Genomic DNA, 14842 nt, shown 5'->3' on the forward strand with positions numbered 1-14842 from the left:
CTCCGCCAGGGAATTTTGCAACACTGAAACGGGATCATGGATGTTTACAAGTGTAAAGCTGGTGTCTAAAAACACTGACAATTACAAGTGCTGACGCAATTTAAACACATACTTAAAGGAAAGGAAAAATCTTAGCGAAATACAAAGAATATAAAAAATTTTCAAGGTATAAGTCACCCTTTTAAATAACTATTTAAATAATTTTCCAGGCTTGTGAATGACACACGATCATTAAAATCTTTGCTATGCCTAAGGCACTCTTTAGTGAACAGACTGCAGTTCACTAAAGAGTGCCTGTTCAATTACATGTTAAAGTGTACCTAAGGTGACATGAGATATACATGTGTATGTACAGTGCAAAATATATTAATAACCAGCACGGGCATATATTGCCATTGTCTTGTGATATATATGGTGGTTTCATAACCTTATTTTCATCACCTATATGGACATGATTGTTTGCAGCTGCTACTACATACGACCATTAGGTCGGTTTTAATTGTTTTTATCTATGTCTTTGACACTCCAATATGTCATATGTATTTGCAGTTATATATACAATTTTGAATAAACTTTGTTATACTTAGGAGTGGTGCTAGTCATATGGGCTTTCTTTCTCTTAACTTTTGCAATAACCAGCACGGTGGCGTAGTGTTTAGCACTCTTGCCTTGCAGCACTGGGCCCCCGGTTCGAATCCCAGTCAGGGCACGATCTGCAAGGAGTTTGTATGTTCTCCTTGTGTCTGCATGGGTTTCTTCCGGGTACTCTGGTTTCTTCCCACATTCCCAAAACATACAGATAAGTTAATTGGCTCCTTCCCTAAAAATTGGCCCTAGACTACAGTACATATACTACACAATATAGACATATGACTTAGTTATGGGACTAGATTGTGAGCTCCTTCGAGGGACAGTTAGTGACAAGATTATATATACTCTGTGCAGCGCTGCGGAAGAACTTCTGAGGGCAGGGGAGGGATAGAGAAAGGTACATAGTTCATGTATTTTTTAATTCTGGGACACTTAACCATCTTAGCGGTATGGACGAGCTCAGCTCGTCCATCACCGCCGATGGCTTCCGCTCAGGCCCTGCTGGGCCGATTTTGTTGAAATAAAAAGCAGCACACGCAGCCGGCACTTTGCCAGCCGCGTGTGCTGCCTGATCGCCGCCGCTCTGCGGCGATCCGCCGCTAGCAGCGGCGAAAGAGGGTCCCCCCAGCCGCCTGAGCCCTGCGCAGCCGGAACAAATAGTTCCGGCCAGCGCTAAGGGCTGGATCGGAGGCGGCTGACGTCCATGACGTCACTCCGCTCGTCGCCATGGCGACGAAGTAAGCAAAACACGGAAGGCCGCTCATTGCGGCCTTCCGTGTTACTTCTGGCCGCCGGAGGCGATCAGAAGAACGCCTCCGGAGCGCCCTCTAGTGGGCTTTCATGCAGCCAACTTTCAGTTGGCTGCATGAAATAGTTTTTTTTTTTATTTAAAAAAAACCCTCCCGCAGCCGCCCTGGCGATCTTAATAGAACGCCAGGGTGGTTAATAGACTGCCATTGAGCAGAGACAATAAAACATTCAATCTACTTTGTATATACGTACTATGTATGTATGTATGTATGTATGTATGTATGTATGTATGTATGTATGTATGTATGTATGTATGTATGTATGTATGTATGTATGTATGTATTTATGTAAATAAAATTGTGGGATATCTAAAAAGGTCATTGTTAGGCATAGGAGGAAAAATACAATTGTTTATCTGTGTATTTTCACCTAAGGTTCACATAAGTGCACACAAAGGAATAATAGGGCATAATAATAGGGAATAATAGGGATTAATAATCTAATACAGGTTTTCAAAGGCCAGAGATTGCTAGAAAGCATAAGTGATCCTGCATACATGACCTGGATTATCTACAAACTGTCTACTATTAGATGACAAAAGTTTACAATCCACACCTGTTTTAAATTAGGCAATAGAAAGTGATGCTGAAATGTAAGTAAATAAATGGCAGTGCTACTGCGGTGCTGTGCTTGTTGTATAAACGCATACACTTTTTTATGTCACAACTGTCTGAAAGACAGTTAAAAAGACATTTTTATTTTAGTCACATTCGCAGAGTCACATTTGCAGAGGGTGGAGCTAACGCTTGAGCAATTTTAGAAGTTGTACTTGTAATACACATTAAAGGAAACCTGAAGTGAGAGGGATATGGAATCTGACATTTATTTCCTTTTAAGCAATACCAGTTACCTGGCTATCCTGCCTCTAATACTTTTAGCCATAGATCCTGAACAAACATGCAGCAGATAAGCGGTTTCTGACATTATTGTCAGATCTGACAAGATTAGCTGCATGTTTGTTTCTGGTGCAATTCAGATGCTAATGCAGCCAAATAGATCAGCAGGGCTGCCAGGCAAATGGTATAGTTTAACCTTTTGGGGAACGCCGATATGAAATCCTACGCCGCACTTGTGGCTGTTCTAGCCTGACGCGGGGTAGGACTTATGCTGCCCGCTGTTTCCGCTCCCGATCGAGCGCACCCGAGAGGGGAGGTTAAGCTGTCCCCTAAATGATCAGAAGCCTTCGCGCTAGACTTCTGATCGCCGGCGGATCATAGTGATCACCATTAGAGCTGCAGCGGTAGGGGGGAAAGAAGAGATTCCACTGGCCTTGCTTACGTTCCCCCCGCGACTGGCGCTCCCCTTCGCCCTGGTCGGGGACTCCGCCACCCGGAACTGAGTGGCAGTACGAGCGGGGATGCCGGCGAGAGCGGAGGGCTCCACAGCTGCTCATCGCTGGAGCCCGGGAGGTGAGTAAAGGCTGCTGCATACAGGGGGAAAACCTGGGCACACCATGCCCACCTAAGCCCTAGCAGGGATCTGACTGCCTGACCCCCCCCCCCCCCCAAAAGCCTTAGCCCCTCAACAAGCATGCAGATCAGGTGCTCTGACTGAAATCAGACTGGATAAGCTGCATGCTTGTTTCAGGTGGGTGATTCAGCCACTACTGCAGCTAAAGAGATCAGCAGGACAAGTAACTTTAAGGCCTCTTTCACAGTGGGACGGTGCATTTTATGCGAAGTTAAGGTCACATAACGTGCCCCAAATGCAACGCACTGAAAGACTATAACTAGGACATTATAGTACATTATTTAGCCCTGCATTTGGTGCTCCGTTTTCGTTGCACAAGGATGGAACGAAAACGGCGCATATGTTACATTAAAAAAAAACATTACCGAGCATTTGCAACACACACAACACAGCAGATTTATTGCTAAACGCACAGCATGCAGCACTTTCTAAATATTGCTACAACGTGTGTACTGTGAATGTAGCACAGACTTAATATTGCTGTGCGTTAGTCAACGTTAAAACATTTTCTAACGTGTGACTTTAACGTTGCACTGTGAAAGAGGCCTAAAAAGAAACAAACCATATCCCTTTCAGTTAAGGTTCCCTTTAATGCAAAGTATTGACTGGCTACTACTGACGGCAGTGCTGGCACCCGGTTCTCGTAGCTGCAGACATTGGAGGATGTCGGCGCGGGAGCGATCCAGGCGGATGGGGCTGGAGGAAGCCCCAGGTATGTATAAATTTTTTTTTACTTTTCCCGTCTCTAGTTTCCTTTAAAATTGCAGCACTTCTGCAAGTTTAAAGAGAACCTGAACTGAAAATACAAAGTCAAAATAACCATACACAGGTCATACTTACCTCCCGTGTAGTCTACTTCTCAATCTCTTTCTCCTCTCCTGCATCCCATTTGTCCACTGTGATCAATGGAATTCTTCGTCCTCCATTTTAAAAATAGCCATTACCCCATAACAGCTTCCTGGTCAGCACACTGTTAAATTGTAATATCACCCACTTGAGACATAGGGAAAGTGCCGGCTGCTTACCTGGTAGCAGTGTTTCGGCGAGTCCTCCAGGACAGCCCTCCTGAGACTGTGTAAGTCTCCCCTCCCAAATCGGAAACGCCTGACAAGAATTAAAAACAATTAGTATAAATTCCACCCCCTCACAACCTTCTCCAGTTTAAAGAAGAGAAAAGAATCCACGAACTACTATCATACTTAAAGGATACCCGAACTGAAATGTGACATAATGAGATAGACATGTGTATGTACAGTGCCTAGCACACAAATAACTATGCTGTGTTCCTTTTTTTCTTTCTCTTCCTGAAAGAGTTAAATATAAGGTATGGAATTGGCTGACTCAGTCCTGACTCAGACAGGAAGTGACTACAGTGTGACCCTCACTGATAAGAAATTCCCCTTTTTTACCTCTTTCTTGCTCTCAGAAGCCATTTTCTGCTAGGAAAGTGTTTTATAGTTGGAATTTCTTATCAGTGAGGGTCACACTGTAGTCACTTCCTGTCTGAGTCAGGACTGAGTCAGCCACTTCCATACCTTATATGTAACTGTTTCAGGCAGAGAAAGAAAAAAAGGAACACAGCATAGTTATTTGTGTGCTAGGCACTGTACATACACATGTCTATCTCATTATGTCACATTTCAGTTCGGATATCCTTTAAATCAAATATATAATAGGGCCGGGAACCTAGACGGCCGTCCTGGAGGACTCGCCGGAACACTGCTACCAGGTAAGCAGTTGGCACTTCCTCCCTACGTCCTCCAGGACGGCCCTCCTGAGATCTAGCGAGAAATTTACCTTAGGGTGGGATAACAGCCTGAAGAACTTTGCGTCCAAAGGCCTCGTCCTGACTAGACAGGAGCTCCACTCTGTAATGCTTGATGAAGGTCGAGTGGCTGGACCATGTCGCGGCTCGACATATTTGCTCTAGAGAAGCTCCCGACCTCTTCGCCCAAGATGATGAAAGGGATCTGGTAGAGTGTGCTGTAATGTGGTCAGGCACCTGTAACTGAGCCTCTGAATAGGCAAGGGATATTAGCTGTCTAATCCACCTAGACACTGTCATTTTGGATACATGAGACCCCCTCTTAGTACCCCCAAAAGCTACAAAAAGATTAGTGGAAACTCTCCACTCTCTGGTTCTCTCTAAATACGTCAGTACCGCTCTTCTGACGTCTAGAGTGCTCAATCTCCTTTCTTTATCATTCTGTGGACTAGCCAAAAAGGAAGGCAGTACAATATCCTGAGTTCTATGAAAGGATGTGGACACCTTGGGTAAATAAGAGGGATCTAGTCTGAAGACAATCTTATCGGCATGAATTATCATGTATGGGTCCTTTATCGATAATGCCTGTATATCCCCTATCCTGCGAGCCGAGGTAATGGCCACTAGGAAAACAACTTTAAGCGTAAGAAACTTCAAAGGCACTGAATCCAGAGGTTCAAATTTGTCTGATGTTAAGAAATCCAATACCAACGACAGATCCCACGGAGGAATAAGCTTCTGAGGAATCGGCTGTGACCGTTCAACCGACCTCAAAACATTTTTAACATAAATATCGGCAGATAGCCGTTTAGACAAAAAAACAGAAAGAGCTGACACCTGAGCTCTAAGTGTACTGACGGTCAAGCCTAACCTGACTCCCTGCTGCAAAAATTCTAGAACAGAAGTAATGTTGTCTGACCTGGATACATTTATATGTTTCCAGGCCGAGAAGGTGTACCAAACCTTATTATATTTTCTTCTAGTGGCTGGTTTTCTACAGGCTAATAACGTCTTAACCACGTCCTTAGAAAACCTCTGAACTGTTAACATCTGCTCCTCAGGATCCAAGCAGCTAGATTCAAAAATCCTGGATTCGGATGGAGATTGCCGCCCTGTGTTAGCAGATCCGCTCTGTATTGAAGATGCCAAGGTCCCTGAACCGCTAGGGACTGCAGTAGCGGGAACCAAGCCCTCCTTGGCCACCAAGGGGCTATTAGTATCACTTCTGCTTCCTCTGATTGAATTTTCCTGAGGACCCTTGGTATCAACTTGAATGGAGGGAACGCGTAAAGCAACCCCTCTGGCCAAGGTATCGACAGGGCGTCCAATCTGCTCATTGAAGCAGAAGGATCCAGGGTACAAAAATCTTCCACTTTTGCGTTCTCTGGATTTGCGAACAAATCGAGAACTGGAAACCGCCAGCGTTCCGTAATCTCCAGAAAAGTTTCTGGATTGAGTTCCCACTCCGACTCCTCTACTAGCTGTCTGCTTAGAGAGTCTGCTCGTCTGTTGTGAACTCCCCGAATGTGGACTGCTGACAGGGATTCCAGATTGGCCTCTGACCATGCCATGATGAGAGATGTCAGGTGCTGGAGGTCTGGTACCCTCGTGCCTCCCTGCTTCCTGACATAACACACTGAGACGAAATTGTCAGAGAATACCAGTACCTCTGAGTTGGAGATTATCGGGAGTAGAGCCTGTAAGGCCAGCAGAATCGCCCTGAGCTCTCTGTAATTCGAAGATCTCCGGGCGATCTGTTGGTCCCATGTCCCCTGGGCCTGGTGGCCCAGGCAGTGGGCTCCCCAGCCCCAGGCACTGGCGTCCGTGTATAATTTCAACGGAAATTCCTGAACCCACTTGCGGCCCTGATTCAGGTTGGATCTCTGACTCCACCAGTGAAGGGCTACCACCACTTCCTCCGGTACTAACACTCTCGTGTCCAGAGAACGGTGATCTCTGTCCCAAGTTGACAACACCCAATTCTGGAGACTTCGAGAATGGGCCTGTGCCCACTCTACCGCCGGAATGGCTGAGGACATCAGCCCCAGGCATGATACCAACTTCCGCAGGGATACATGAGGATTCTCTCTGATCCCCTGCACCTCTGACACTAATCTGTCTATCTTCTGGTCTGGCAGGAAGACACGTCTGACCGTCGTGTCCCACCTGAGACCTAAAAAAATCAGACTTTGAACCGGGGTCAAGTGAGACTTCTCCGAGCTCACGATCCATCCTAGTCTGTTCAAAAGTTGAAGAGAAAAACCTAGCACCCCCTGCAAGGCTTCTCGAGTCTCAGCCATAAACAGAAAGTCGTCCAAGTAGGGGAGAACCCTTACATTGTGGAGATGCAGAAAAAACATTACCTCCGCCACAACCTTCGTAAAGATCCTCGGGGCCGACGATATTCCGAACGGCAGAGCCTGATATTAAAAATGGCATATCGACTCCCCTGTCCGAACCGCGAACCTTAAATACTTCTGAAAAAGAGGGTGGATCGGAATGTGGAGGTAAGCATCCTCCAGATCCACTGATGCTAGAAAAGCCCCCGGAGACATGAGGTTGCGAACGGAGGCAATGCTCTCCATCCTGAACTTCTTCTCCACAATGTAAGGGTTCAAAGGTTTCAAATTTAAGATCATTCGAAACCTTCCCGAGTGTTTCTGAATCAGAAATACTCGAGTAAAAGCCCTTCCCCTGTTCCGAGACCGGAACCGGACAAATAACCTTCTGGAGAAGCGAGGAAACTGAGTCCATTAAAGCCCCGCCCTGATGTGATCTCTGGGGGATGATGTGACCGAAAACCGGGAGGGAGGAGGAGATCTGAACTCCATCTTGTATCCTTGTTGGATTAAGTTCAGAATAAACTCGTTCTTCGTCACTTCTCGCCAAGCTGGCGCAAAGTAGCGAAGTCTTCCTCCCACCGGAATCCGCCCGTCATTTAGAGGGCTTCGTAGCAGCAGAGGCTGGCTGGGATCTATTGAAGAGGAAAGGTCTACCTCTGCCCGCATTGTAGGACCACCTCTTACTCTGTTTCTGTCCTCTACCCTGCTGCTCTTGCCTGAAACAGGTCTTTTTATTCTGAAAGGGCTGTTTCCCTCTCTTCTTTTTTTCCGGAAACTTCCTGGATTTATTGGATGATCTCTCCAATACCGAGTCTAAATCCTTTCCAAACAAAAGGTTACCCTGAAAAGACATTCCACAAAGCTTCTGTTTGGAAATAACATCTCCTTCCCATGTGATTAGCCAAACGGCTCGTCGAGCCGAATTGATCAGTGCCGCCGTCTTAGCGGCGGCCCTGAGAGACTCAGTAGCCGCATCTGCCAAGAAAGCAATCGACTTGATTATTACAGGTAAGCTTTCTAAAATCCTTGCATGAGGAGTACCCTCCTCTAGCCGACTCTGAAGCCCCCGAATCCACTTATCAAGATTGCGGGCTACACATACTGAGGAAATGGCTGGTTTAAAGGAAAAGGATGTTGAATCCCATGCTCTCTTAAGAAGGGCCTCTGCCTTTCTATCCATAGGATCTTTTAAGGCTCCCATATCCTCAAAGGATAGATCTGTATCCTTAGAGCATTGAGAGAGAGGAGCAACCAATCTAGGGCATTTAAATAATGAATCATGCTCCTCAATATTGAAAAGAAATCGGCGTTTGAAAGATCTTGGGACAAACAGCCTCCCCTCCGGATCCTTCCACTGGGCGGCAATAACACTCTTGATAGCCCTGTGGACAGGGAACACTCGGCCTCCCCGATCCTCCAATCCTCTATAAATATCATCCTGAGGAGTAGAAGCTGATCTAGGCTCTTCAATCTGCTCAGAATCATAAACTGCTTTAAGCAGTTCTGAAGTATCCTCCGCGTTGAACAGGTATCTTGGTACCCTCGCCTCACCCTGATTCCCTGAATCATCTGACTCCGGTAGTTCACCCTCATCAGACCCCTCAGACACATCCCCCGGGGATAACGGTGAGGAATCCTCCCCTACATGAGAAGCCCCCCACTTACCCTGGGGGATACCCGGCAATACAGGAGTAGGTGCAGGCTGGTCCATGGGAGAAGACCCAGTCTGCGGAATCTGAGCCTGAGAAGTAATCACTACAGGCTGAGCCGGCTGAGTGGGAACTGGCGGCAAGGCTGATGATGACTGCGGTAAGGGGACCACCTGTAGTGGACAAGGAGGTAGAGCTGCTCTAAACGCTGAAAAGGTAGTCGCTAGCTCCTGTTTCATAGATTTCATTAAATCTAATAAAGCAATAGTAGTGCTCTCGGGCCTAGGTGCATGAGACTTTGATTTATTGAAACATTCTATACATAAAGTCTTGGAAGACCCCTCAGGTAGCCTGCCACCACATTTAGTACACTTATTGGACTTGCCAGGATACTGCTGTGGTTTCTGAAAACTAAAACAGAAAGGAAAAACCCACCAGGGATCCTTAGCTACCGAGTATGCCATATAAACTTATAAACAAGTTATCATAGCTCTAACACCTTACCGGCTGCTGTCCTGTCTCCCCAGTGACAGCCGAAGGTGTTAGCTGTGTCTCTGGAGCGGGCTCTGATGGCTGCTGCAAGGCCCCTGCAGAGATTCACTGCCTCCGTGCAGTGTGTATGCGCGCTGGGTGGACCGCTGCGTGTATAACGCGGATGCTGGAGCTTGCCCTCCGCGTGTCAACCTCCAAGAAGACGGAAGTGAAATGCCGACAGGCGCCGCCGAAGACAGCCCCTCTTCAATTCACGCGGCCAAACTCCTGCCTGACGCAATGTGCGTCACTTCCGCCTCCAGCCCTCGCATCACAGATGTGGAAGAGGAATTCTGCGTCCACCCAGCCGCTCAGCGAGGAGAAGAGCGGCGGGATATGGCAAAAGCGCTCCGGCTTCTACCACCCCACTAGTGGATCCAGGTATGGCTGCCTTTACTCCACACGTCAGGTCGCGCCCAGCACAGACCCAAACCGCTCTCCCTCCAGAAAAACTTCTTCCTAAGCCTGGTCAATCCAAGTAGGTGCCATCAGGCTCCCCTACCACCAGGAACAACTCCATAGGTGCTTCCATGGAAAGTCTAGGAAACAAACAAAAAACTGGAGGAGGTTGTGAGGGGGTGGAATTTATACTAATTGTTTTTAATTCTTGTCAGGTGTTTCCGATTTGGGAGGGGAGACTTACACAGTCTCAGGAGGGCCGTCCTGGAGGACGTAGGGAGGAACATGGACATTACCTTGCAGATTCAGTTGTAATTGACAGCTGCTGATATATAACTGACAGCAACTGGTATATTTCAGTTCTGACAAAATATTTTCAGAACTGAAAGGGATCACTGTAAGAAGAAAATGTTGAGCTTCTGAGAGGAACTGACGGTGAAGTTAGTATGCAATATTCATTTGCAGCTACGTCATGTGTTTATTTTTAATAATTTTACTCGCTTCAGGTTCCCTTTAGGGGGGTTAGGCAGCCTGTCCCAAAAGGGTTAAAAGGAAATAAGTAGGGCAGCCTTCATATTCTCTCTGACCTGTCTCTCTCACTTTGCTGCAGCCCACTTGCTCTGCTGTTGGTATAACATTGTGAGCCATTCACAGGGTCAGGAGCCAATGAAATTGGCTTCTGACCAGCTCACTGAGCTCTGCTGTCACACCAACAGCAGAGCAAGTGGACGTCAGCTATAGGAGAGGAGAGATCAGCAGTACCGTGGGGAATGGTCATTGAAATCTACACCCTGGCAAGGATAACAGGTCCTAAACACAGCATAGATTTAAATTATCATGGCCCAGAATCGGTTAAAGTAAACTTGTAGTTCCCTAAAGAAAAGAAAGTTACTTACCAAGGCTTAGTTAAAAGGCTTCCCATCTCTTTCTCGACCCCACTGTTACTGCGCATGGACCCACTGAACATATCTGACAAGGGCTTGTCAGATAGTTGTGATCACACTCCCCTAGTGAGCAAGCGCAGTTGCGCAGCTGCACAGCATCTGGGCAAGTATGGCAATACCAGTGCAGAGAGCCGAAGCTGCTTATCCACAAGCGGCTACTGTACAGGCACAGTACATCCATGCTCATTAACAAAGGGGAGCATGGCATGAACTCCCAGAGGGTGCCGACCAGTAGCGGTGGTGTAGAGGTGAACATGGGAATCCTCTAGACCAGTGATGGCTAACCTTGGCACTCCAGCTGTGACAAAACTACAAATCCAATCATGCCTCTGCCTCCCGAGTTATGCTAATGCTGGCCATACACGGTACAATAAAAATGTTCGATTTTTCTGTTTATTCGATCTAAATGATCGAATTGAATGAAAGTTGAAAATATTTTTTTTTTCGATCAAGAAATTTGAACGATTATCCCGTTTTTTTGGGAAAAATGATCGGACATGCTGGAAAAATCTTTATATTCGATCTAACGGATTAATCGAACTAAATTATCTAATTGAAAAATTGTACCATGTATGGCCACCTTTAGAGCTGTCAGAGTATTGCAATGCCTCATGGGACTTGTAGTTCCACCACAGCCAGAGTGCCAAGGTTAGCCATCACCGCTCTAAACTATCTACAGGCTTTGCTCTATCTAACAAAGTACAGTATATATATATATATATATATATATATATATATATATATATATATATATATATATATATATATATTTATTTATTTTTTTACTTTGGGAGACTACAGGTTTATTTTGCCATCCAGATTTGATCAGCTACTTCAAAAGGTCTGCCTCTGCTAGCTCTGGTAATACTAGATCCAAAGTATACAGGAAAGTCAAATGATTTGCTCATCTCTGTCAGAGTCTCACTGACCTGAAAGAGGAACTGTAACAATATATAATAGAATTTAGTAATTTATTTAAAATTCCCCATTTTTTTTTATTTTGAAACCCCCTGGGTTTCAGAATCAGAAATACTTCCTAAACCTATATTATTATTATTATTATTTAGTATTTATATAGCGCCGACATATTACGCAGCGCTGTACAGAGAGTATATATATATTTTGTCACTAACTGTCCCTCAAAGGAGCTCACAATCTAATCCCTACCATTGCCATATGTCTGTATTATGTAGTGTATGTAATGTAGTCTAGGGCCAATTTTTTAGTGGGAGCCAATTAACTTATCTGTATGTTTTTGGAATGTGGGAGGAAACCGGAGTGCCCGGAGGAAACCCACGCAGACACGGAGAGAACATACAAACTCTTTGCAGATAGTGCCCTGGCTGGGATTCCATCCAGGGACCCAGCGCTGCAAGGCGAGAGAGCTAACCACTACGCCACCGTGCTGCCCATATATATTGCTGTGTATCGGTACATAGCCCCCCCTCCCATCTACAAGGATGAGTGCATATCGCACGTTTATGGTTTAAGCAAGTCGCAAGCTAAGCATAGAGAATGAGCCTATAGAGATAAAGGTGTCACAGCACAGTGCTAAAAAGCTCCCCAAACGTGTGTGAACCAGCCCTTTGGTCTAAGCTGTTAATTATGCAGAACCACCCCCCCCCCCCCCCTAAACATTCTGGGAGGCCAGATATCTATAGAACACTCAAACGAACATTCCGCAGATATCTGCCAGTACTGAATATGTTGCCACCTGTGATAAATTTCAGAAAGTATATCACGGAGAGGTTCAATTTTACAGTAGGCAACAACTGACTACATAATGTATAAGTGAATATTGTAAACATAAAATACATATCCAATTGTATTCATTATTTTACTGTGACTGCAGTTGCTCTTGAACAAGAATAGATAGGTGTGTTTGTGCCAGTTACAGAACTATACAGATAGTGACAGTAGAGCTCTGTCCTGCCATGCGAGGTAGCGCCCCCCTCTCTGCTTCCACCTTTACACGTCAGGTGCAGGAGTGTCAGAGATCCCACCCTGGAGAAGCACGAGACAGGCAGCAGAGATGGGTGACGGGAGGCAGCGGCAGGACACAGCTGTGGGTTGAGCGGGCCGCGTCACAGGAGCGTCAGGAGGCAGCTGACACGCTGGCGGGTTCCGAGGCGGGGGACCGCTGTCTGCCCGGCGCCCCATCATACAGCGCGAATCACCGCGGCAACAGCTACGGGAACAGAAGCAGTGCATACAAACACGCTATAACACAGAATATTGACATATTAATTCGCTGTGTGACGACACGTGCATTACTGCCCAGCCGTGTAAACAAGTCATAGAACACGGCGTGCACGCAGCACAGTTCGGGCCTCCGGGACTACCGGGTGACCCCCAACTTTCTATTTCCGTTACCTTTCCGGTGACAGGCGCCGCCATGTTGCCTACGAGTGTTTATGATGACGTCGCACACTTCACGTGCCCCAGCACAACACGCGCAGAACAGCCCGGCTACCGCGCAAGCGCACCAGCCTGGAGGTCTCCGAATGTCACATGATGTGTCACAAGACGTCACTGAGAAGCATGTTAGATGATCGTTTTACCATTCATAGAATTCTTCACTCAGCTCAGCTGTTAGGTCAATCTGTTGCCCCACATTATTAGGTGATGAGGGGATCACGGCATCCATTCTGTTGTTCCGCTTCCAACTAATGTCCCTCTATTTAGCCTTCTATACTAAAAGGGTACCTGAAATATTAAGTTTAAAAAAAGTTTAACTTACCTGCCACACGAGGTAGCGCCTCCCATCATACAGCGCCCCCATCATACAGCGCCCCCCACCATAGCTCCCAACTGTCCTTTTTTGGAGTGACAGTCCCTCTTTGGGAGCTGTGTCCCTCTTTCCTCCTCCTTTGTCCCTCTTTCAGGACTTTGTCCCTCTTTCAGGACTTTGTCCCTCTTTCTATGTAAATATATATATTTCTCTGACCCTAAACTTTATTCCCATGCTTTACATTGATATAGTACTAATTTTAAAATGTTAAAGGGGAACTGAAGAGAGAGGTATATGGAGGCTGTCATGTTTATTTCCTTTTAATCAATACCAGTTGCCTGGAAGCCCTGCTGGTCTATTTCTCTGCAGTAGTATCCGATTAAAACCAGAAACAAGCATGCAGCTAGTCTTGTCAGATCAGACTTATAAGTCTGAACCACTGAAACACCTGATCTGCTGCATGCTTGTTCAGGGGCTATGGCTAATAGTATTAGAGGCAGAGGATCAGCAGGGCTGCCAGGCAACTGGTATTGTCTAAAAGGAAATAAACATGACAGCCTCCATATACCTCTCTCTTCAGTTCCCCTTTAATATGAAGGAAAATGTACCAGGATAGAAAGGACCAGTGTGGTTTGAATTATAGAACAACATATTTTACTCATGAAATCTTTATAGTATGCATGACTAGGGGTGTGATGGGGGCATGATCAGGGGTGTGACAGGGGCGTGGCTTAAGTGTCCCTCTTTCTCATCTCAAAATGTTAGAAGGTATGCTTACCTGGGGTTTCTCCCAGCCCCCTGCAGCTATCCTGTGCCTGCATTGGTACTCAATGATCATCACGTTCTCCGCTGCGGCTTGGTTGCATTAATACTTGGCTAACTATAATTAAGGCACCTACACCTAACTACACTATACTTGGCTAACTATAATGAAGGCACCTACACCTAACTACACTATACCTGGCTAACTATACTGAAGGCACCTACACCTAGCTATCTGTACTGAAGGCACCAGAGGCGGCCTTTGGGGGTGGCAAGTGGGGCGATCGCCCCAGGCCCCGCACAGGAAGAGGGCCCCGCATGTCATGCCCGCCATACCATGCTCATTTTGGTGGTGGTGAAGGAAAGGTCTACAGAAGTCTAGCTGTTTGTGTTCTGAGCAGTGTGTCATTTACAAATACTCAGTTCTTCCTATTTTGTTTTACACACCTTATATTTTGCACCACCCCCCTTTTATTGCTTAGGTTTTTGTCTTCAGCATGCTTTACTGTACTATGCCGTTTGCCTTTTTGTAATGAATTTCTGCACTGACATGAAGCTTGCCAAATGTCAGATTAAGATAACGTGCAAGAGCCTCAGCCTAAGGGCCCCAGGGGCATTTAGGTCAGTCAAACATGGACTGGAGCTAGAGGGGGCTCAGGCTGGAGCTTCCAGACTGGCTGGGGTTTGGTGCTAGGTTTCATGGGAGCTAGGGATAGGTAGAGGCTGGCTGGGGAGCGAGGGATCAGTACAGTTTTATTACATTACGTATTGTAATTGTTCCTGTATTGGTTGGCTTAAGGGCCTTTAACAAGTTTTTAAACAATAACAAGGCATACTGCTTTAGAGGT

General features: G+C 46.2%; 1 protein-coding gene across 2 annotated transcripts in view; it reads right to left on the reverse strand.

Moving 5' to 3' along the window:
* TBC1D15 (TBC1 domain family member 15) overlaps window positions 1–12963 on the reverse strand; it is a 138810-nt gene extending 125847 nt beyond the window's left edge. For both annotated transcript variants that reach the window (XM_068276671.1, XM_068276670.1), the window contains exon 1: window positions 12875–12963. In XM_068276671.1, coding sequence (XP_068132772.1) covers window positions 12875–12898 — 24 coding nt within the window. In that variant the 5' untranslated portion in view covers window positions 12899–12963. The remainder of the gene's footprint in view (window positions 1–12874) is intronic.
* Between the last annotated feature and the right edge of the window lie 1879 nt (window positions 12964–14842).

This window comes from Hyperolius riggenbachi, chromosome 3 (genome assembly GCF_040937935.1).
Source record: "Hyperolius riggenbachi isolate aHypRig1 chromosome 3, aHypRig1.pri, whole genome shotgun sequence".
Lineage (NCBI taxonomy): Eukaryota > Metazoa > Chordata > Amphibia > Anura > Hyperoliidae > Hyperolius > Hyperolius riggenbachi.